Genomic DNA, 21,640 nt, shown 5'->3' with positions numbered 1-21,640 from the left:
CTGGGTATTGTTTCCTGGTGGGATGTCCTCTCTGTTTCGAGAAGGAACCGGGATGGCTTGTGGGCATCGAGGAGGTGGTAATAGCCATTCACGTGGAGACGATGTGGATGGTCAGTTTGTCCATCAGCGGTTTCCCCCCGCGGGTACACAACATCTGAAAAGAGTTTCAGACTCACGAAGTCACCTGTAGGACACTGACATACCATGTCGAAGTGTTCCTGCGTGTCTGGGGGCCTCGAGCATCTGACGTCATGTTTTATATAAATTAAATCCATGCTTGCATTAGTCTTTCCTGCATGTCTTGATTTTTGTGAACGTTTTGACCTACTGGTCAGAAGTCTCACAGAGAAGCCAAGCTGTGTCTTCAAGTCATGCTGAGGTAGGGTCACGTCATCCCTAAAGAAGACAGTGCAGGTGCCCTGACCTTTGTAGACAGATGCCGTGCTGCGGGTTGGAAATAACACGTCTGTTTGGAAAGTTAAGATAAAAGGAACTTTGCAAGCATTTATTACTGCATGGCATCATTAGTGCTGAGCAAGGGACGTGCATAGCTGGTCGGTTGATTAAGTTCATGGTCCTTACTCCACTTCTGCCTATACCCATGTCCAACAGAAAAAAGAACAAGAAGGTTTTGTCAGAAAATCCCTACAGGCTGTCGTATTTCCTTTTTCCTCTCATTTGCTGCAGTCAGATATGGAATACGGAGGGTGGTGAATTGAGCCTTGACGGGTTGGGAGGGACTGGTGTAGCTGTGGAAGCGGTTCGTGTTTGAGAGTAGAACAAAGGCCTTGATGGCAGCATTTAAATGTGCAGGCAGAAGTAGCTGTGGTGCTATTGCATCGTGTAGCGAAGGCTCTCCGAATGTTGCCTTTATCTTGTGGTAGTGCCTCTCCAACAGTCGGCCGCCCTTTCAAGGTCTGCCTTGCATGATGTTTGTTTTCAAGGAGGACAATCGCTGGATGGGCTATTCCCAGCTCTGGGGGCATGCAGTTGCTTCACGGGCCAAACGTAGCAGAGCGGGTGAGGCCGTGCGTGATTGCACTGCACCCGCTGGTGGTTGGTAAACGGAGCCAGAAGCACCTGCTGGCTGTATTAATTGTTGCTCCGTTTCAGGGAAAGCTGACAGCGAGGGAACGGATTCTTCTGCTGTTGGACCCTGACAGTTTTGATGAATATGACATGTTTGTGGAACACAGATGTTCTGACTTTGGGATGGACTCCAGTAAGAATAAGGTAGTTTTATTTCACGTAACTCTTGTGTCTTTGTCCTCTGCTGTTCAGCCAGCCAGCTGGTTGAAAATAGGCTCTTCCGTTCACATGCAGTGTCTTGTATTTGTTTGCTTTTTTTTTTCAAATTTCCTTTTATTACTCTCAGTTTCCATTTAACAGCTTACGTGGTTTACTTTTCCATTGTCTGAACTTGATACCTTTTTTGTAAGGTCACCTGTTTGGTTCAAATACCCTCCTTGGACACTGGCTTAGGTTTGTATTTTAAATAACAGAGGAGGCTGCAGAACCTTGCAGTTACAACTTTGTCAATAAAGTCAGTTATGAAGAACAAATACGGGTAGATACTTCTGCCTCCCTAAGGTAACTGTAGGATGAAGTAACTCAGATCCATATTTATGCCTGTCAAACTTTAAAATCCTTTAGGGCCTTAAAATCTGATACGTTTGGAAATTCAAGCATTCATGCTGTCTGTTAGCAAGTCACAATCTGCTTGCTTGTGCAGCTTTCAGATATATGGCCGTGTCTCCTCAACCAGCCTGGTACGTGAGGTTCATCACGTAGAGGGAAAATCTGTGGCTCCCCGCAGTCTCTCACCGTAACATTGATGCCTGATAAATGACATGGGAGAAGTGTTTCGTTTTGGTTTAGTACAGAAAGGACCAACAAAACATGCTGGGGTGTGTAGGTGGCCAGTGCAGATGTGGCTGTTCAGGGTGAATCTTCTGTAGCAAAAGGCCCTGTTTCCCTGGGGTGTTCTGGTTTGGGGTGTGGCGAGAAGCTGTGCTCTGTCTGCCACTGCTCCATGCTGCATACAATGACTACAGCTTCTGTTTATGCGGTTGTTAAACCAGTTCATCAGTTTTTCAGTCCTTCAAGTTGCAGGGCTGCATCCTATGGATGAGGGAGGTCAGCAGGCTTCCACCATGAGCAGCTGGGGCATTGGGAAGCGGCAAAGGTGAAGGATTTCTTTTTGGTTTAGTAGCCAGGAGGTGGATGGGAGTTGGTGCTAGGAAGGATGTCATGCTAGATCTTCTCCCCTCTCAATAAGTGTACAGGCAAACATCTTCTCTAAGTAATTTTTTACTCTGTTCCCTAGCAAACTAAAATAACTGCTGCGTTCCTTCTCAGCGTGCTCCTTGATGCTGCATTCCCCAGTGGTGATAGCAAATTGCTGTTTCTGAAGATAGGAGGAGCAGCAAAGTCCTGAGAGTGACAAGAGGGTTAATTTTTTCCTTGTCCTTCAGAATTCACCTTTCCGAGAGCTGCAGATTGTGTTTACAGAGCACAGTTTCGCAACAGATGAGCTAACTATGTCCAGTGAGCCGGAATATGTTTAGAATTAAGTTCCTGGAACTTTCTGAAGGGATGGTAGGACTGGCACTCACATCCAGGCTACTCTGTGAGCTGCTTGGGCTTTTAGGAGTCATCTGCCTGAGACAGTGCATGGAACTACAGGTGTGTTTCCCGCTGTTCTGTGTGCCAGGAACCATGAGTTGGTAGCAGTGCTGTCTGTGCAGCTTGAGAAGAGTCCCCAGACCAGTATGACCTTCAGCTCACCTTGGTCTTAAATGGCCCTTTGAGTGGACCTTGCACGATATACTCTTTTTTTTTTTTAACCAAACAGCAAAAAGCATTAAAATGCCTGGAATTTCTTTGTGACAGCCCAGTAAAGTCCATTTTCTATTGTTGTCTTGAAAGACTTTTATGTATTTTCTTTACTAAAAAGTGAGACAACACAGACAAGCAGACTTTAAGATTCACAGAACTCCATTTCCTCTTCCAGCTCTTTCTTCTTTCCTTATTTACAGAGTGAAAAATCAGACAGGTCAAGTTGAAGTATTTGAGGTGACTGTAATTATATTTTTTGACCTTCCCGGGGTTGTTGTTTCTTCCCCTTGTATCAACACCTCAAGAAAGATTTGTGTGCTGTGTCTGTGCTTTCAAAAACATCAGGTGGTCCTAATAAAAGGTACATCCTGTCTCTAAGGACGTGATTTGCCTTAACTCCAGATATGCTGAAATTTGAGGAGAGACTGCAAAATTCACTGATTTTTACACTAATACACAGCTCATATGTGATAGTACCTCTAATTTGCCTTTCCAGGGCTGGGGGAAACCTTGGTGGAGCCCCTGCTGCAAACATGAAAGACCAGACCTCTCAGCGGATCAACCTGTGCTTTGACTTAGTACTCTTTATAAGTTTGTGGGTTTTTTTAGTGGACAAGCTTGCTGCTTCGATTCTTTAATTGTTATTTTTAATGACATTTTTTTTTAATACAGTATCCTGGCGACAGTGTGGTGACTGGCCGCGGACGGATTAACGGGAGACTGGCTTATGTTTTCAGTCAGGTATGGCTTTGCTTGTGTTTTAAATACCCTGAACGTAACCTCTGAAATAAATTTACAGTAGTTCAGAGTGATTTTTGATAAGCAAGAAGTGAATTAACAGAATTAACGGAATTAAGCACTGTGCGATTAAAGCAGTTGGCTCTGACCTGCAGCTGAATGTGTGTGGATGAGCTCCCACAGGCTTGTGAAGACCTGCGAGTGTCAGTGGAGGGCTTTGCAAGTCCCGAGTACCATCTTCAGGGATTCAGGCTGCGGAGGGGGGCTGTTTGCTGGAGATGTCAGCTGGAGCTGTAATGAGTAGAATTCGTGACAGGGGGCACTTGAGCAGCCTTGAATTGTTTCTTAGGTTGGAACTCTCTGATAAGTTGAAGGGATTGTGATAGATATAATCTAAATAGATAAAATATACTTTTAATGTTAAAATATGTTTTTAATATAAAAAGAATTTTAAAGGAAATGCCATAGGTAGAGATTTATTTTGGTTAGTCTCAACACTGAAAGAAAGGCTTTCATTCAGATCTCTGGTAACTGCTGCTCTGTTCTGGGCCACAAAGTAGCCTTTGTTCCATTTGCTATTGTACACCCTGCCTTTTTGTCTTGGGTATGTAGTTCTTACAAGGAAGGACGCTGTTATGTGGGCCTGAACATAAGACAGACCTTAATTTTAGAAGAACACAAGTAGAGGGCGGTTTTTATATTAAAAGAATTTGAATGTGTCCCTTTGTGATACACCTCTCTTTTTTATATTTATATTTAAAAACCTTTTTCTCCTCCAAATTGAGCTGCCACCTGAGATGTTTCTTCCTTTTTGGTTCAACTGCTTGTTATAGTCATGCTGTTCTCTGTCTAGACAATTTTTAGGCCTTTTTTGAGAGTGAGACTTGGTGGGAATGCAGTAGAAGAACTCATCAGATGTTGGCTTTGGGCTCTATTGGTGCCAGTAGGGGTCAATATCCCCTTTTTCTTCTGGATCAGTCCCAGGGCCTCAGGTTGCTCGTTAAAGATTTTCCTGCTCAGCCCAAGGGTAGCTGTCAGTTTTGGCTGACACAGTCCCTGCAGCACCCATAAAAGAATAATCAATGCCAGTATGGACAGTGTCGGTGAAAGAGGAACGTATGTTTGTAGAAAGAGAGAGTGTTTCTGTGAAGGAAAAAGCAAGTAAGCTTTTGTGATTTTAACACGGAATCCACTGGCAAACGCATATAAAAGATCTTTTTCCTTGTAAAGGAGACTTGGATGAACAGGCTGCACAAGGGAGTCAGATTGTTTTGGAGGTGCATACCAGATACAGAATAGAAATTAGTAGAATTAGTAGAATTCTACTATCTGCTTGCAACGTTTTGCAACATTTCACTGAAATTATTCTTGGCCTAATCTGAAAGTTTGTTTTCCTTCCAGGATTTTACTGTATTTGGAGGCAGTTTATCTGGAGCTCATGCCCAGAAGATCTGCAAGGTAATACCTCACAGGAGAAAATAAACCAAAAACTTGTCAGTGTCCTTTTTTCCATATGTTGTGTTAATAACTTTGGAGAAAATGATGTGACTGACTTCAGTAGACTCTGGAGTATGTCATGGTAACCAGAAAATGCCTGCCTCCTCCTGTCAGCTAAGACGTGAAAGCAGAGGTGAGCAGAGGGGTACCCTTCGGGAGCTTTCCAAGTATAAGAGAGCTTTTCCAAGTAACACACACTGTGTTTAAATTAAAGTTGCCTTTTCTTCTGTGCTACAGAAGACAAGAGACTGGCAAAGTACAAATGTAAGTGAGCTAGCCACTGCCTGCTGGAGAAATGTGAAATGTCCTGGGAGAAACTTTTTCCTATAAACAGTTCTAGGAAAGCGTGGAATATTTTAAAAAAGCAAATGTAACAAGTAAACAATCTGAAGATAAACAGTTGTACAACTTAGAGGTCACCTTGATACTCAGAACTTTCATTATCAGGCACTTGTGGCTATTTATTCTCATTCATCCGCTTGTCTCACTGGAAAAACTGGTGTTTGGATCCCAGGGCTGGGGATGACAAGGATGTTTTCATGCGTGAATGTTCAGTGGTGTGGGCTGGTGAAATTTGCCTGGATTTTCTTGCTATGGGATCAGAAACAAGTGCTTTTAGTGCACAAGGCCTTTTCTCCCGATGGAAATAATTACTTTTTGGCATAGGCTCCTCAGTAGTGAGGAGCTATAAAAGTAGAAAACACAAAGACTTTGGGCTGGATTTACTACTTGGCTTTACCAAGTCTTGATATTGGGAAAGACTTGGTATTACCCTTTCACACAGTGTCTCTGTGTGCTGCGGGGGATGTAACAGTACTGGAATACTGGGATGCTTTCTACTGGTTTTTCCATCTCTCACTTCTAGAGAAGCAGGGAGAGTGCTGGTAGCAGAACTAGAAGAAAAATGTGAGTCCTTCCTAGTTGGTATTGTTCTTGGTTGGCATCAGTGTCAGTGGTAGGCTGCAAAATTTGAAGGCTCTGGATGCATCAACTGCTTTGGGGCTCAGTCTTTGAGGCTGCAGCCTGAGCAGTGGAGAGCTCAGTGGCTGGGTACTGTGGTATCTGTCTCACTTCTCTTAGATCTTACTGGGCTGAATTTTGGGGGGCAGAAATCTATTCTGAGAGAAACGATCTTGACTCTTGCATACTTTATTGGTGCCTTAAGGTGTCGTGGAACATGGAAGTGAAGTTGCTCTTCCTTAGCTGGACTTCCCCAGAGATCTGCCCCTTTGGTGGTAGTTGTTTCCCATTTGGGATTCTTTCCTGGAGCTGCAGAGAGGTAGCAATATTTGGCATCTTGCAGCAAAGCTCCCAGCTAGGTAGGTCTGGGCTACAGCTTGCCTGTAACTTTTGCAGAAGAGCCTTGTGGTCTCTCAGACCACATTAAATGCCTTTAATGGTTTCCCTGAAGCAGCAGAGATTCAGTGTGGCTCTTTGGGAGCAATATGTGCCTCCTTGTTGGCAGGGAACAATTTAAAGCTTATGTGTGCATCTGTGATGTCATGTTTCAAGACAGCTGTTGAGTCCATGAGGTGAAGAAAATTCTTTTCAAGGACGAAACCTGAAGCATTCCCTGCAGATACCGCGATGGCAAAAAAAAGTCTGGGCTCATATATATGAACACATTTTCAGTAGTCTGTTCATATTGATGTGTGTTTTAGGAAGAACTTCAGTGTCTGGAAGAGCTTTGAAATAAATATTTATTCCATATATAAGGCCTTGGAAAATAGCAAAATGTGTCAGTGAGATTGTTTCACTGACCTGTCCTAATAGGATGACACAGGCCTTCTGGGAAGAAGCAATAAATGTCAACTCAACTCATTTTTAATAAGGCATTTAAGAACGCCTTGTGTAGCATTCACATAAGCAAACGGGACCACTCGTGGCTCCCAGAGCCTGTTTGCAATCCGCACAGATGCTTTTGAAACGTGGGATTGTACTTGAATTGTAAAGTCATTCTGTGTGTCTGCCACAGCGGTATTTCAGCTTTGAAACGGGCACCCAGGCACAAAGCATGAGGAACCCCTGTTCTGCACTGAATGACTGCGAGTAGACACAAAGCCACTTCAGAGCTCTGCAAGGTTCTCGCCAGTTCACGTTCAGGCTGGAGTTTTGGTACTGCTGCCATACTGTAGATTTGAGTGGAACTGGGTATGCTCACTGCGTGCCTAGGCAGTATAAAATTCAAGGCTGCAAACTCTCTGAAAGACAGGGCTGAAGCTTTAGAAATCTTAATAAGTTCAAGATTTTCTGAAATAAGATCTAATTCTGTAACAATGGTTGAAAGGGCTAATACCAGGCCGGGAAAAGTAAAGTTGAGGTTCCAAACGGGGATTGATTGTCAATGTGAGGTTTCACAGAAAATTATTTAGCAGCTAAAGCAGATCTATCTTAAAGCAGATCCTAACGTAGTATGCCCGTGCTGTATGTTATGAAAATGGCAAATGTTTTACTGGGATATGATGAGCAGCAATATTTTATGTGAGGAATGTAAGGAATTCGATCCTCCCACTTCAGCCTCTGCTGGAGTATTGCATTTGGTCTTGAGGCAAGTAAGCAAAATGATCAGAGGGCTAGAAAACAGGATGTAGAAAGAGCAGTGTGACTGCGTTGCTGGTGCTTGGTCTAGAAACAGGAATGGAAATGTGAAGACTGAAGGAAGATTCGAGGCAGTTGAATGTTTTATAGAGGCAGACGCAAGGAAGTAGTTAATTGCCCTCCCTGCCTACTATGTATCAAGAAAGAAGTAACGTTTGCAAATCTCCTGAGGAAAGATTTAGTTTAGTCTTCCCAAAGAACTCCTAAGAGGATAATCAAGCATTTGAATATGCTGCTTAGGGAGCTTACACAATCACCACTGCAATAAACTTTTAAGATGAGATTAGACATACGTGAGGGAGGGAGTGTTTAAGGTGCAGCTGAGACCTCTTATGAACAGAGATAGATTGTCCTCTCGGTCCAAACTCCTTGATTGTGTCACCTAGCACAGGGTTGGGATGATGTGTGTGATATGGAGATGGACGGCTCCGTAAGGTAAGGTGGACAAATACTGAAGGTCAGGAGAGGGGTTAAATGCACATCGTTTAGTCTCCAGTCTGAATGAGTCAAAACATGATACCCAGTAAGCAGTTAGTGACTGTGATAGTTTATAGAAAAAGAGAAGCTGAGTGCTCTGTAGGCAGTTAAAATTCTGGCATGTACAGACTTTTTTTCTAGGGGATGCCCATTCTGGGGTTAGTTGCTTTGGGTTTTAGCTTAGCTAGGTCAGTAATGAGGAGTTCGTATTCCTCACCAGGTCATGGACCAAGCTGCCATGGTTGGAGCACCCGTGATTGGGCTGAATGACTCTGGAGGAGCCCGTATCCAGGAGGGAGTGGAGTCCCTGGCAGGCTATGCAGATATATTTTTGGTAAGTAGACTGCTGGAAGCTTGGCCTCCACAAAGATGGACAAAGTCTTTCTTTACTTAAGTCAGTGTTTTTAAGTAAACTTTTAGGTTACCATCATCCTATCCCAGGTAGTGTTACCTGCTGGATAAAGCAGCATGTATGAAGGCTGGTGAGACCTGGACTGTCCTCTTGGTTCTCTTCTTGGCTTTGGGTGAATTACCAAACTGCTTAGTTCAGTTTATCCCTGTGTGAAACATGGGTAATCTGAGCCTTGCGAAACACTGGGATCCAGTGAAAAGCTTTGTAGGAGCTGCACTGTGTAGTGAGCTTTGTCATCTGAATGAAAAAAGAGGCAATTTACTTAGTTGGAAGAACCCCCCAAACAACTACTTAACTTTCTGCTTTACACTAAGGTGTAGACTGCCTGTGCTGGGATGTCATTTCTCTCATAAACACTTTTAAGTGTTTATCCGTTTAAGGCAGGTGGGCATGCTGTACTTCAGTGTCCTGTTAGGTGACTGTGGCTGCGATCCAGCACCAGCTGTCCCTGTGTCTCCTCCAAAATACAGACACGTTAAGAATCTCACACAGCAGAGTTGTTTTCAATAGAGCTGATAAAAGGCAAAAGATTTCCACTGCAGAAAGAGGAACTTAAAGTAAAACAAACACTATGCACTGGAAGAAAACTTGAGAAACTCAGATCAGAAGCACCAAATGCTGTTCTGTCAAGATGGTAGGTCAATGGGGAAGAAAAATGGTTTTGGGGAAAAAAAAATGCAAGTCAGACGTTTCAGTTCAAGGAACAGTGAGCAGTACAATGTTAACCTTACCGTTTGGGGACGGGCTAAAGGTTCATGTTTGTACAGTATTTCTGTGGCTAAGGCAAGAATTTTCCCTCTGGACACACTACTGATTGTTTTTTCACGGAGATGACATTACTTTATACGCCTACCAAAACACACTGCTTTAAAGTAAGCGCACAGACCGTAAACCTGGCGGTGCTTTCAGGAGGAGTGCGAGCAGGTGGGATGACAGGTTCGTCAGATGCTAACAGTCTTGTGGATTAGTGCACTGTGGGCTGACGCAGTTGAGCGGTTACAGAACACTGTTGTAATCCAGTTGAGCAGTGAGCAATGTAAACAGTTTTTTTTGGACAACATGCCGTCTGTGTTGGTGGACAGCAACAATTCACCATGGTGTAAAACTTAAGACGGTGCTGGAATCTGATTAGTATTGCTGACTGCGACCTCTGAGTGGTAGCGTACCTCTGTGTTCACACTTCAGGGCCATACGCTTCTCACCACTCTGCGCTCACTGGAGTTTCTACCCCTGCAGCATCTGTGGGGGGTCGCACGTTCCAGCTTCCTCGGCAGTCGTTACGTGGTATATGAAACCAAATGCACGGGAACAGAAAGAAGGAAAACAGAAACAAGAATTATTTTGGTTGTATTTGCATCAAGACATTCTATCCAGACGTTTGTCTCCCAGTAAATACCACCAGCTGCCCTCTCCTGCTCGTGAGTGTGAGTTCTTGCAGAATCTGGGTGCAGACTTGAAGATGGACTTTTCTCGTCAAACTAGATGTCTTTTTTTTTTGTATTTTTTCTATTGCAGAGAAATGTTCTGTGTTCTGGGGTAGTTCCACAGATCTCCCTCATTATGGGTCCCTGTGCTGGTGGAGCAGTGTATTCGCCTGCTTTAACTGATTTCACGTTCATGGTGAAGGTAAGGGTGGAGTATGCTCTGACCTGCTGCTGGTAACATTGATCAGACACAAACTGACCCCAGATGAAGGGGTTTTTTTTGAGATAGTCTCCTGCTTTGGATTAAGCTTATTTTTCATGAAGTCAAGAAAAACTCACCCAGGTAACTTGTGAATATTTGTATTTTGGGTGGATTTTTAATATAACGGATTAAGGATTTTTAAGAAATCTGTCCCTAGGTTCTATTGTTTTCTTATTTTGGAGAAAGTCTCTAGAGACTGTGGCATTTCCTGAGGTGCTTTTGCAGCTTGGGTCTAGCATTTACTGTGTGTTCTTTGGCTTTTTCCTTCCTCCAGGATACATCCTATCTATTCATCACTGGCCCAGAGGTAGTTAAGTCTGTTACCAATGAAGATGTCACCCAAGAGCAGCTTGGGGGTGCTAAGACGCACACTTCTGTATCCGGTGAGAGCTGGGTGGTTTACTGAACATGGTAATTGTTCTTCGAAGTAAATGATGTACTTGTTCTCGCTAAACAGCTAGCAGATTCAGGTACTCGTGTGCTTGAGTCTAGGTGACAAAGCTCTGCTGAAGCACAGGATCTGACTCTCTGTAGGGCTCTCGGTCCTTTTTAGTAATGGAAAACGAAATAGGAAAAGTGGGAGTGTGGAAGAATTCTGGGATTTGGAAGAGAAAGCAGCAAATCCAGAAAAGATGGGGGAAGATTGTTGGAGGGCAGGGCTTAGCCAAGCAGGCGTGGGGTGGTGTGGGCTTTTTGTTCGTTGTCCAGGAATTTGCATGGGTTGAAAGATTCTTAACAATCCCTTGTTTGCTTACTAACATGACTGATTGAACTTCTTAACTATAAACCGAGTGGCAGTGTGAGATGAAAAATGTTTTGGGTTTTTTTTTTCCCCCTCTGGGAAAACCTCGTTACTCATGAATCTTCTTGAGGCTCAAAATGACTGCGGGATCTCAAATTCTCTGTGACCTGAACTGATGATGAACCAAAACCACACACAGAGACACTGCTCAGATCCAGCCTTTATAAAAGAACTTGTAGTGCAAAGCTTGAGTGCAGGCCAGTAAGCTGGGTTGAATTCCAGAAGGCTGGGATCCAGCTAGGTCTGCGACAGCTGATAAATCAGTTTACATCACTGCAGCTCCGAGATCAACGGGCCAGTCCTGTGAAGGGGAGAGTCTGACACAGCCACGCATTTTCATTAGATATTTTTAGCTGGTCAAATTTGGAGGCTTAAAACTCATGATTGTTAATAGCCTAGGTTTAAAAACTCTTGCTGTTACTTTTTTGTGTCTTTATTGGTACATACTTGAAAATTAAACCTTGCAAAATTATTTCAGTGACTGTTTAACTGTTTCTTTCCAGGAGTTGCACACAGAGCCTTTGAGAACGACATAGATGCTTTACTTAATCTCCGAGAGTTCTTTAATTATTTACCTCTTAGCAACCGCGATCCAGCTCCAGTCTGCGAATGCCACGATCCCAGGTAAGATGAGACTGGCTGAGATTGGCGGTCTCTGGCCACCAAATTCCATGGCTTCTCTGGCACTAGGCGTGCAAAGAAGTGTTTTGTGCGTGGGATCTTGGCTGATGCTTCTGCATTGTGGCGTGTGAATATGGAAGGTGTTTCACCGTGCACGTGTACGTACGTACGTGCTCCCTAATTGATTTTTTTTTAATTATTATTGTTTTCTGAAAGCAGTGTTATGCAGGCTGCGTACAGAATGTGGGGAAAAGTAATCTCTGTGCAGAGTGGCTGTCACAGTCCTGTGAAAGAAGCAAGCGAGGCAGAAGATAGCACAGTTGGACAAAAGTGGGGACAGCTTGCCCTGCATTGCCAGTTATGTGTCTCTTGAGTAAGTTCTGTCTGTTAAGGTTAGAGGTGGGGAGACAACAAGGAGGCAGAAAGTTGTCTGTATTAGGTACCTGTCTGTCAGGCTGATTGTGTAGTTGGCAACACAGCAAAGGAATGACTTGAGTCATTTCAAGAGAGGAGAAACAGTGACCACCTGCACTTTTATCAGAGAACTTTTTGACAAGCTAGAGGGAGAGCCAGAGAGCTGGCACGGGACTGTTCGAGTCGACAGCCTTGCCAGGAGTGTTACAGACAGAGCTTGTCAACGGAGCGTCAACTTTGACCCAGGATCCAGCTGCACCCCCAGTTCTGCCCTTTCTGTACAGAACCTGTTCTTACCCTCCTGTATGGGCGCTGCGCCGGAATTTGTTCCTTTCAGTCCTGCAGACGTGTGTGATGCACCTCGTGGTTCTTACCCACAGAGATTTTAACGTGTGAATTGGGAAGGTTATCTTCTCTTTGTGCTTCACCGTTCTTTGTAATTTCTTTGACACAATTTGTTTGGGGAGGGTTTTTTTGGTTGATTTTACAGATCACTGCTCTGGTACCTGAAATACCTTGTTCACTATTAGAGAAATAAATTTTGCTTCTAGAGACTGGTCAGACAGGTCAATTAGTTACTGGTCCTAATTTTTTCCGAGATGTTGATCTGTAGGAGCTTATTACTGGAAGACTGTCCAGGTTTGATAGGACAAACCAAAGCAAATCCCTCCTATTATTTGGTAAATTTGGGGGATTATCTCTGAGGCTGTCACGTTCTTCCTAAGCATTCCACAAGTTGTACTGGGATAATTACCATCTATAGACTTGAATGGGATGTTTTAATTTCGGTCCATTTTTTAAATCACTGTATATATCAGTTTAATCAGCGTATATATCCGTTTATAACAGGCAGTTTATTTTCTTGAGAGAAGCTGTCAGTTATGTTGTAGCTACTAATGTGGAAGAGATTAGTTCTTTATTTTCTTAAGGGAGACAATCTTTTACGTGGCACCAGATACATTATTAGAGAATCACAGTATAATAAAGGCAATTTCCACGAAGAACTTCAATTTTGTAGCCTTTATACATGTGAAGACAGACCTATTTGTTAAATTTGCCTGTTTTTTATAGCAGCATCTCTAATATTTCTCCCATTTGTGGTCTTAATGCTGAGATTGGTATTATTTCATCTGGACATACTGACATCTTAATGGACTCTTTCTGCTTTGAATTGATGTGTTTGATCCTTAACCGCTGCTCCAGTCACAGCCCATCCCTCTAGAAGTAATTTCATTCTTTTTGCATCATTTTTACACTACAAAAAATTGCCACGAATAACGCAAATTAAATGTAACCTACTTTTGTCTTTATTGTTAAGGCCAGAAGTTGGTGGGGTTTTTTTGTTTGGTTTTTTTTCTCTAGGTAGGTGGGTTCTTTGTGGTGTGGAAAAATGTCAGTCTTAGTTGCTGAAACTTCTGTTGGTTAGTTTTTGACATCAGTGCCCTGGGTTCTGAAGAGTTAGAAGGTGCCTTCTAGTACTGAGCTGACTACTGGTGACTATGCCCTTTAGCTTTGACGGGTGTCTAGTGCATTGCATGTGGTAGGTCGTATGGTGTGATTTTCCCTGTCTGTGTTTTGACTACAAACAAATACAGCTTCCTCTAAAGCCCGAAGTACACGTACAAATTTCTGGAGGAGCTTAGTACCGATTCTTGGTTGCTGAGTACAGTTTCCCTTCTGTATGGAAGGAAAACCAGTATGGATCTGGGTGACAGCGCCTCAAGCTGTTGCGGGCTTCAGATTACGAGCAATTCCTTCCTGATAAGTGGGATCTCTAACAAACGCAGTTCTCAACCTCTTAAGTGCAGTGACTCTACTGGCAAGGTCCAGATGTCATTTATTTGTGATTTTAAGATCTTCAAACTTCTGGTATCCCGGGTAATGTCTTCATTTTGATGGTGCTTCTTCCTTTTAATGCCATTGTAATTTCCCTCAGTACTCTACAGAACTTCTGGGAGCATTAAGTTCCTTTTTCCACTTTCCTTGTTCTGTGGGGTACCACGGGTAATGGACAGAACTTAGAGCACCTACTTTATGGGCAAGAAAAAGTTTTAGAATCTTCTGTAGCTTGGGGTTTAGCATGTTAAAACTGGCTGCTTTCATCAGATAAAGGTTTCTTTATATCGTTTTATGGAAATATTTGCATGCAATACTCCTAATCATGTGGAAAAAACACTTGGAACTGTGTTGCTCTCTATTTTATTCTATTAATAGTTATATCTATCTCTTAACCTCTCGGCAAGGAGTTGTGCCTCTCTGGTCCTGTGTATGTGAGAGAGCACAGAGACAGCCTGGGGCTTGCGTTATTAGTTTTTGTCTGATTTTGACAAACTGCAGATCACTTCCTTCAGTTTTAAATTGGCTGTCTAGAGCCTTGTGTTGTCTTATTTTAAATGTACTAAATCACAGCATTGTTAAAACAGGAATTCAATAAGAACTCCACCGAAACACCATTTATAACAAACACGGCTCGGTATTTTTATGGAATAGCACAAATCTAATACTCCCTGCAGGCTTCTCAGTGGTGACTCATAAAACCTGACACCCCTCGTTGGGCCAGTGACTGAACCCAAAGACCCAGTGATTGCTAACGCTGGTCGGTCCTTAATGAAGCTCATGTGATCAAAGATGGAGGTAAGGGGCAGTGTCAGCTGCTGGCAGGGAGGCAGCGTGCTCTGTTCAGTGTAAAGCTCCGCAGGCAGCGCAGCACTGCGCAGCGAAGCAGAGTACCAGTAAAGACTCTGGAAACACAGCCGTTAAACTGAAGAGCAGGTATGCTTTCCCCACCCGTGAATCTCTGTTTGTTTGGTGACACAGGGCTAAGTATGGAAAGGTTTCCCGTGGTGAAGTGCATTCCAAATCACAGGTGCACAAGGTGGGCGAGGGAAGGACCGGACTGGTAAACGAGCAGTAGACCCAGATGTCTGACAGGAGGCCTTGCTCTGCCGCTGGCTAAGCAGGCTCTTTGCTGCTGCAGCTTGACACTTGTTCTGCCCCAGCCGTATCCCCATGCCCCGTCGTGCCCCAGCGCGCTGTCCCACGCCCCGCCAGTGCCCTCTGCAGACTGCCGTGTGCAGCATTTGCTGGCCTCTCATTCCTCCAGGTACTCAGAGAGGAGAAACAGGATTGCCAGAGGCGATCCTAAGCAGAGGTGCCTGGAGAAGAGGGGCTTAGGCAGGCTCTGTCCTGGTGCCCGAGGGCTCCAGGGCCTGAGGCACAGCTGGCTGGGATGGAGAGGCATGTTCCCTTCCCTGTATTTGAGCAGCAGTTCCCAGGAAGTCTCAGAGAGGTGAATTCTCTACCCGAGTTCTGGGTCTTGGCGTTCATCTCATCTGTAAATACTGTTGTTCACACTTATTTTCTTACTTGTTTTCTGCAGTGACCGCTGGGTTCCTGAGCTGGACACAATTGTCCCAACTGAGTCTACCAAAGCCTACGACATGCTGGATATCATACACTCCGTAAGTCTGCGGGTGTAAGCACTGTTGAGGTGACAGGATGGATATACGATATTGTGTGTAAATAAGTGAGAGAAACCAATACAGTGGCACTGAGGATATATATAATTTTTTTAGTGTTCAGAAATTGTTATTTTTACTTGCATAGTAGCAGCAACAAAAACTGCAGGAAAAAAGATGCTAGCAGCTGAAAAAACTCCTGAGATTTGTTTTCAGGATACATCTCCTTATGCCGCACACGTAACTGTACAGAAGATGCTGTAATTCAGTTTTCTTTCTATGGTCAAAATCCCCTCTCTCCTTGTCTTGGCTTCTGTCACTTGCATCCCCCCTCGCTGTGCCTTGTTCTTTCTGTCTGGAATTCTGTCACTGTTTTATAGAAGGTAACAAGCTACATAGGGTGCATTCAAAGATCGACCCTCCTCCATTTACTCTAAGAGACGGTTCGGTTCACAGGTAGGTTAAATTACAGCTCCAGCTCCGAGGAGCTTGGAAACTCCAGTGTGAAGGTTTATGGAGCGAGGCAGATCTCCTGGCAGGGTGGCAGGGAAGGACACATCTTCCTGTTTTTTAGGAAACCTGCAAGCCACTATTGCGATGTATAAATAGTGGAGGTTTCATTAAAGCAGCACAGGATCTTGCCTAACTTTGAGTACTTCCCTTTTCCAGTTTTTACAGCTTGGGCAGAGGACGTGGTGGTCAAAGAAGTTTTATCACATAAAATTGTTACAGCCTCCTGTAAAGCACCTCGAGAGTCCCAACTGTGAATATTAAACTTTGCAGCTGCTGCTTCTACCACTAGATGTTGACTGGCAGATGTCCGAGGGTTCTGAGGCGGCTGGTGAAGCTGGGAATAACTGTTTCACTGGCAGCACCTACAAGTGGGGGGTGAGGGGGTGGAGTTCAGCTGTGTTTGTAGGACCTTTATACATTTCTCCCTTTTGCCATTTTATTTGACTCTCCCCATGTGCTCATTCAGCCAATATGTTGCAGCTTGGAGCTGGCTGCATTTAGACTCATTTGAGTGGAGAAAGCAAGCCTGGGGGGATCTAGTTTGTCTCTGGGTTCTTCTATTCTGAATTTCAGCGCTACCTGTTGCAAGTTAAAAGGTAGCCTTTAAAAAAAGGTCTTAAGTGGTTTAGGGGGGAAAAAACCCCCAAACCCTCCCCCAGGCTTTGAGAAATATTACGGAAAGCAGTGAACCTACTTTAATAGCACTTAGATTTCATTTGCCTCAGTCTCAGCAATGACTGGCTAGCTGCCGTCTGCAACAGGCGAAGTTGTCGTGAACAGCTGGAAACAAGGAATTCTAGTAGGAAACACTAGGTATAGGTGTCGCTACTGCTCCATGTCTAATTATGATCTCTTTGGAACACGTGAGTTTTGGTACTGCGTTCCACGCCAGCCGATGTCACTTTGCAGAGCACACACTGGAAGTTCAACCCCAGACAGAAGTGCACCCGTCACGGACTCGTGGTGCCAGAGAGATGTGTTTGTGCGTGTACTCCTCCGCTGCAGACAGAACTGTTCCTCCGTCGTCTCCTGTAGCCCGTCAGTGACTCTGGGGAGATGCTGTGTTGGCCTCTGACAAGAAAGCGCTCTGAACCCGCAGAGAACTAGAGGAGTATATATATTAAACGTGTCAGGGAGAGTTTCGGAGCTCCGTGAAGTATGATTTGCTTTTTTATCACTGGAAATTGTTCTTTAAAAGTGTAGCCTGCCAATAACGAAGTTGCAAGAAAGAAGTTCTTAACACCTGATTTGCAGCTGCAATTGGGTATAAGCTAGGAAAAAAGGCCCACTGCAGTGGAACCGTCATACAGACGTTCTCTGATGGAAAGCTGAAGGCGAGGCTTGACCACAGGTGCAGCACTAGTTACCTCCTGGAATGAAGGCTGCAAAGATGACCACAAGGTTTCTTTCTTCCCTTTTTCTTTGGTTTAAATTCCAGAATGTTGTAGAAGTTCTGCTGCTACACAGGCAGACAGAAAATCAGTTACAAATGCACGTATACCTGTCTGTCCTCATAAGGGCTCTGCCTGTCACCCTTGCAGACTGTTGATGAGAGGGAATTCTTCGAGATCATGCCTTCCTATGCCAGGAACATCGTTGTTGGATTTGCCAGGATGAACGGACGAACTGTTGGGATAGTGGGCAACCAGCCCAAAGTAGCGTCAGGTTAGTTGGCTGGATGTGTCCAGTGTGAAACTTTTTAACAGTATTTGTGCCTCCTCTCTGTTTTGTCCTTTTGGGTTTTTTTTTTTTTTGCATGCTTTGTAAGGCCACCTGGCTCTGAGACTGACTGGTTGTGTTTTGTGTGGTCTTCCACTTGTTCGCACTATGTTTTTCTACCACTTTCTTTGACTTGAATCTCATGGTAGTGCAGCTGTGACCTTGTAAAACTAACTGAGAACCGGTTCATTCCGTCACCGGCTCAGCAAGGTGATCTCGCTCAGGGGTAAACGGCTGCTGTTTCCAGCACAAGAGGAGCGCCAGGAACACAGAAACGCTTCCCCGGCAGCAGCCTGCCATAACTGGATTACGTATCTCATGGAAACTGCATTCTTAGTTCCAAGCATTAAAACACTTGAAACTCTTTAGTAGGGTGAGGTAACCTTTTTTTTTTGCCACCTTGCCATAGAGAGAACAGTGCAAAGCGGTCGGACGTACAAGGGTGGAGCTCTTGACCTCAACTGAGATTTGAGGGTAGCACATGCAGCTGGAGCTACAACCACCCTTTTAACTGCCCCAGGCCTTTGCTGTCTCTCCTGAACTCCGTACTTTCTGAAGTAACTTCAACCAAAGAGAACTTTCTGTTTTGCCTTTTTAAAAAATTTTTACGCCTTTTTGTTTGGGAAAATCAGATGACAGAGTATGATGTTTGTTTTAGTCTTCTGTAATCCCTACAAGAGATGACTATCAAGATACTAGACCGTCAGCAGGCTTTAATGCTACTTCAGTCTTCATGTGGTGTTTTCAAAGATTTTTAATGTTTCACATAGATGCTTTTATACAAAATGTTGTTTTGGTTTAATATAAAGCACATAATGTAATTCTAAATGGCACTGAAACAGAACAGAAATAATTTGCAGTGTTTTTACCAGAAATGCTAATCTTTCTCAAAATATTGGTGGACCATCTAATGGTTTGGGGTTTTTTTTAATGGTGAACTCTGTAGCCTTTCAATATGACTGAGCTGGAAAACAGAAGTAAAGAAAAAAATTCCAGAAAATTATTTTAAATTACAAAAATGTAATTAATTTAAACTGCTAATTTTTTTTTTTTTGGGGGGGATAGAAAGTCTATACACAGCAGTCAGAAAAATGAAACGAGTCCCTGTTGAATGTAGCTCGTACTCTAATCTTAGTTCTAAACCAGCCAAACTTCATGGCAGATTCTCTCTACATTAGCTACAGAGGGGCTTTTGGTTTGGTGTGTTTGAAGCGTACAGCTAAAACAGAGCGTGATTTTTGACACTGCTATTAGCAGATCACTGGAATTGTTAACGCCTTTTACTCTCTGTTCTGAACTTTAGGGTGCTTAGACATAAATTCTTCTGTGAAAGGAGCTCGCTTTGTCCGTTTCTGTGATGCTTTCAACATACCACTGATCACTTTTGTGGATGTCCCTGGATTTTTGCCAGGTATGCCTTGCCATTACATTTCAGCTCCTTGCAGGGTGTTAAAAACCCGTTGTAAAAACTCAGTGTGAGATTAGCACGACAAGACCTTTACTGTAGTAGAATTAAATAAACTAGGTTTTAAAATCCCACTTTTTGGGACAGAAACTCTATTCTAAATACAGGAGTCACTGTAAAAGGATATTGAAATATGCAAGAAATTGCTGGGAAAATTAAATTTAAGTGCCCAACTGTGTCACTGATACTGATGCTGGTGAGTCTGAGCTCACAGAGCTTTGCTGGCCTTCCTGCGGAGAAGGCCAGTTCATGCAGTAAGTTAATTCTGAAATGTTCTGCAGTCTGACAGAGACACGGGGATGACTGGTTTGCCAGGGCTGAGCATGGGTAGATCAAGCTCTGGAAAGTCACCCCTGACTGTCTGGAATCCCAGCACAACTACAAAGCTGTGACTGGGGCCTGTGCAAAAGAAAATACGTGGTCATTTCCTGGAGAAGCTGCCCTTGTCATAAATGGTATGAAGGACCTTACTCAGTTTTCTTTATGAGACTCTCTGGCCCTTCAAACGCCCAGCTGAAGGCAGTGGAAAGCGTTCGGACACCGTGTTTCTGAGCCCTCTGGGCAGGGTTACATGAGAGCGCAGCACTGCTGATTGTCCAGTGGGCAGGGAGGCCACTGCTCAAGGCAGCCCCAGGAGTGGCAGTGGAGGGCACCGTGAAGATGCTTTCCAGCCACACCTGCTCAGCACTGGAGTTACGGAACTAATACAGACCCACGCTGCTCTCCGAGCTTTGCTGCAGCAAGAGGAACGACCTCATCTGCCAGCTTCAGCTGCAGTGCTTAAGGCCCAAATGTGTAAAAGGATGAAGCTACAGGGGAAAAAGTATGTCCTTGGTTGCCATTGACACAACCCCCTCCCTGTATTTTTGAAGGCCAAGGTTCTTTCATGCTCCAAAGCTAAACCCACCCACGATTTAGAAGCTTTGGTAGATCAGAAAGGAAAGGTCTGAGATTAGCCCACGTAGGCTGTACGAACAGTTAATGTTAAAATGACCTGTTAGAAAACAGGTTGTGAACGGAATATAAGTGTTACGGTGATGAACGCGGTAAGGCTTCATACAGTGGAACAGAAGGCTGTATAAACCAAGGTTTACCTCAGGGCCTCTGCAGCTTTCAAACCATCAAAATGTCACCAGTTAGATAGGAGTGGGACAGGTGTTCAGAGTCGAAGATTAAAGGTATTTCATGGGTCTAATTAAAAGCATAATAGAATGTTGGTTTGAAAGTAGAGAATGGGAAGAAAAATAAAAGCTAAAGAGCAGAGATCTGAGGCTTGCCAGCGACCCTCAGCTGTTGTGTTTTAATGAGTTTGGCAAGATTAGAACACGAGCATTAGAAATCTCAGATTAAGGCACAAATTCTGAGGGTGGTGGTCACCTCATCTCCCTGTTCAGTACAGAAGAAAGAATTTGTGACACCGGTTCACAGAGTTCTACAAACATCTCGCAGTGTCAGAGACTCAAACGCCGTAAGAGCCCCCAATGTGGTGGGTGTGCACAGAGATGGCATTTACAGCATTCGTAACCTGGGGCTGGATTAAAGCACGTATTTAGAACAAGTTTGAGACTTTATATACGTTCATTTGCCATGGATGACAGTGTAAATAGCTCAGATAACCACTGAGTGATCTTACACTTGGAGCATTTTAAGTGACTGGTTACTGTGTGAACTAGAAGCTGAGGCTGTGACTGGATTACAGGGTCCGTGCGTGGTTCCCGGCGTCAGGTCTGGGTCAGCTATCCCAGCTGAGTTCAGGCTGCTGCTTGGCTGCTCTGAGTGCTGCTGCTGGGGGGTTCTGCAGCCTTGACAAGTCCCACTGCTGGAGGGGGGAAAGAGAGGAACCAAGAGTGAAATTGCCGTTGAGAACAGACATTTGTAAATGTAGGACACTCAAACTACACTTGAGGGGGAGCATTAAAGTCAAGCCATCAAACAGACTACTAAAGTTATTTAAAACAAAATCTCACTGAAGAATTTCTACTTAAAAACCTTACACTAAAAAAAAAAAAAAACATCCATTAGAAAACCCTCAAAGTAAAGTACTCTAAGAATACTGAGGTACTGAAAGGACAAGTCAGTAGGTGGATAAATGCTAGAAAGTAATTGCAGAGTTATATCCAGGGGTCTAAAATTCAGAAATCCTTGAAATAAAGATTGCTGTTTCCCAGTCACGCCGGCTCAGCCTGTGTCTGGGACAGACTGTGCTGGATGTAACTGTAACATGGATGACTTGTGTCCAGAGCTGCTGCGTGTGTCCGTTCTCCGGAATGACCTGCTGTGACAACCCATAGAGAGGATTCACGCTCTGTCTTTTGAAGTCCATCATCTTGGGTTTTGCCTGAGGGAGGGCTCGGACCAGTCTCTGTTCTCTACCGAAGCTGTCCTTCGGTATGGTCTAGAAA

At 44.0% G+C, this 21,640-nt stretch overlaps 1 protein-coding gene across 1 annotated transcript in view; it reads left to right on the top strand.

Annotated features, from left to right (window-relative positions):
- The first annotated feature begins 1,116 nt into the window (after positions 1 to 1,116).
- The window catches only part of PCCB (propionyl CoA carboxylase, beta polypeptide), a 24,530-nt gene continuing 4,006 nt past the window's right edge, over positions 1,117 to 21,640 (top strand). Inside the window, exons 1-10 of the mRNA XM_010134147.1 lie at positions 1,117 to 1,233; positions 3,511 to 3,579; positions 4,978 to 5,034; positions 8,369 to 8,482; positions 10,076 to 10,186; positions 10,521 to 10,629; positions 11,552 to 11,672; positions 15,463 to 15,544; positions 17,596 to 17,719; positions 19,077 to 19,184. Of these exons, the coding sequence (XP_010132449.1) occupies positions 1,180 to 1,233; positions 3,511 to 3,579; positions 4,978 to 5,034; positions 8,369 to 8,482; positions 10,076 to 10,186; positions 10,521 to 10,629; positions 11,552 to 11,672; positions 15,463 to 15,544; positions 17,596 to 17,719; positions 19,077 to 19,184 (949 nt within the window). The 5' untranslated portion in view covers positions 1,117 to 1,179. The remainder of the gene's footprint in view (positions 1,234 to 3,510; positions 3,580 to 4,977; positions 5,035 to 8,368; positions 8,483 to 10,075; positions 10,187 to 10,520; positions 10,630 to 11,551; positions 11,673 to 15,462; positions 15,545 to 17,595; positions 17,720 to 19,076; positions 19,185 to 21,640) is intronic.

The sequence above is a fragment of the Buceros rhinoceros genome, unplaced genomic scaffold (genome assembly GCF_000710305.1).
Source record: "Buceros rhinoceros silvestris isolate BGI_N320 unplaced genomic scaffold, ASM71030v1 scaffold9384, whole genome shotgun sequence".
NCBI lineage: Eukaryota > Metazoa > Chordata > Aves > Bucerotiformes > Bucerotidae > Buceros > Buceros rhinoceros.
This window is presented reverse-complemented; position numbering and strand designations above follow the sequence as displayed.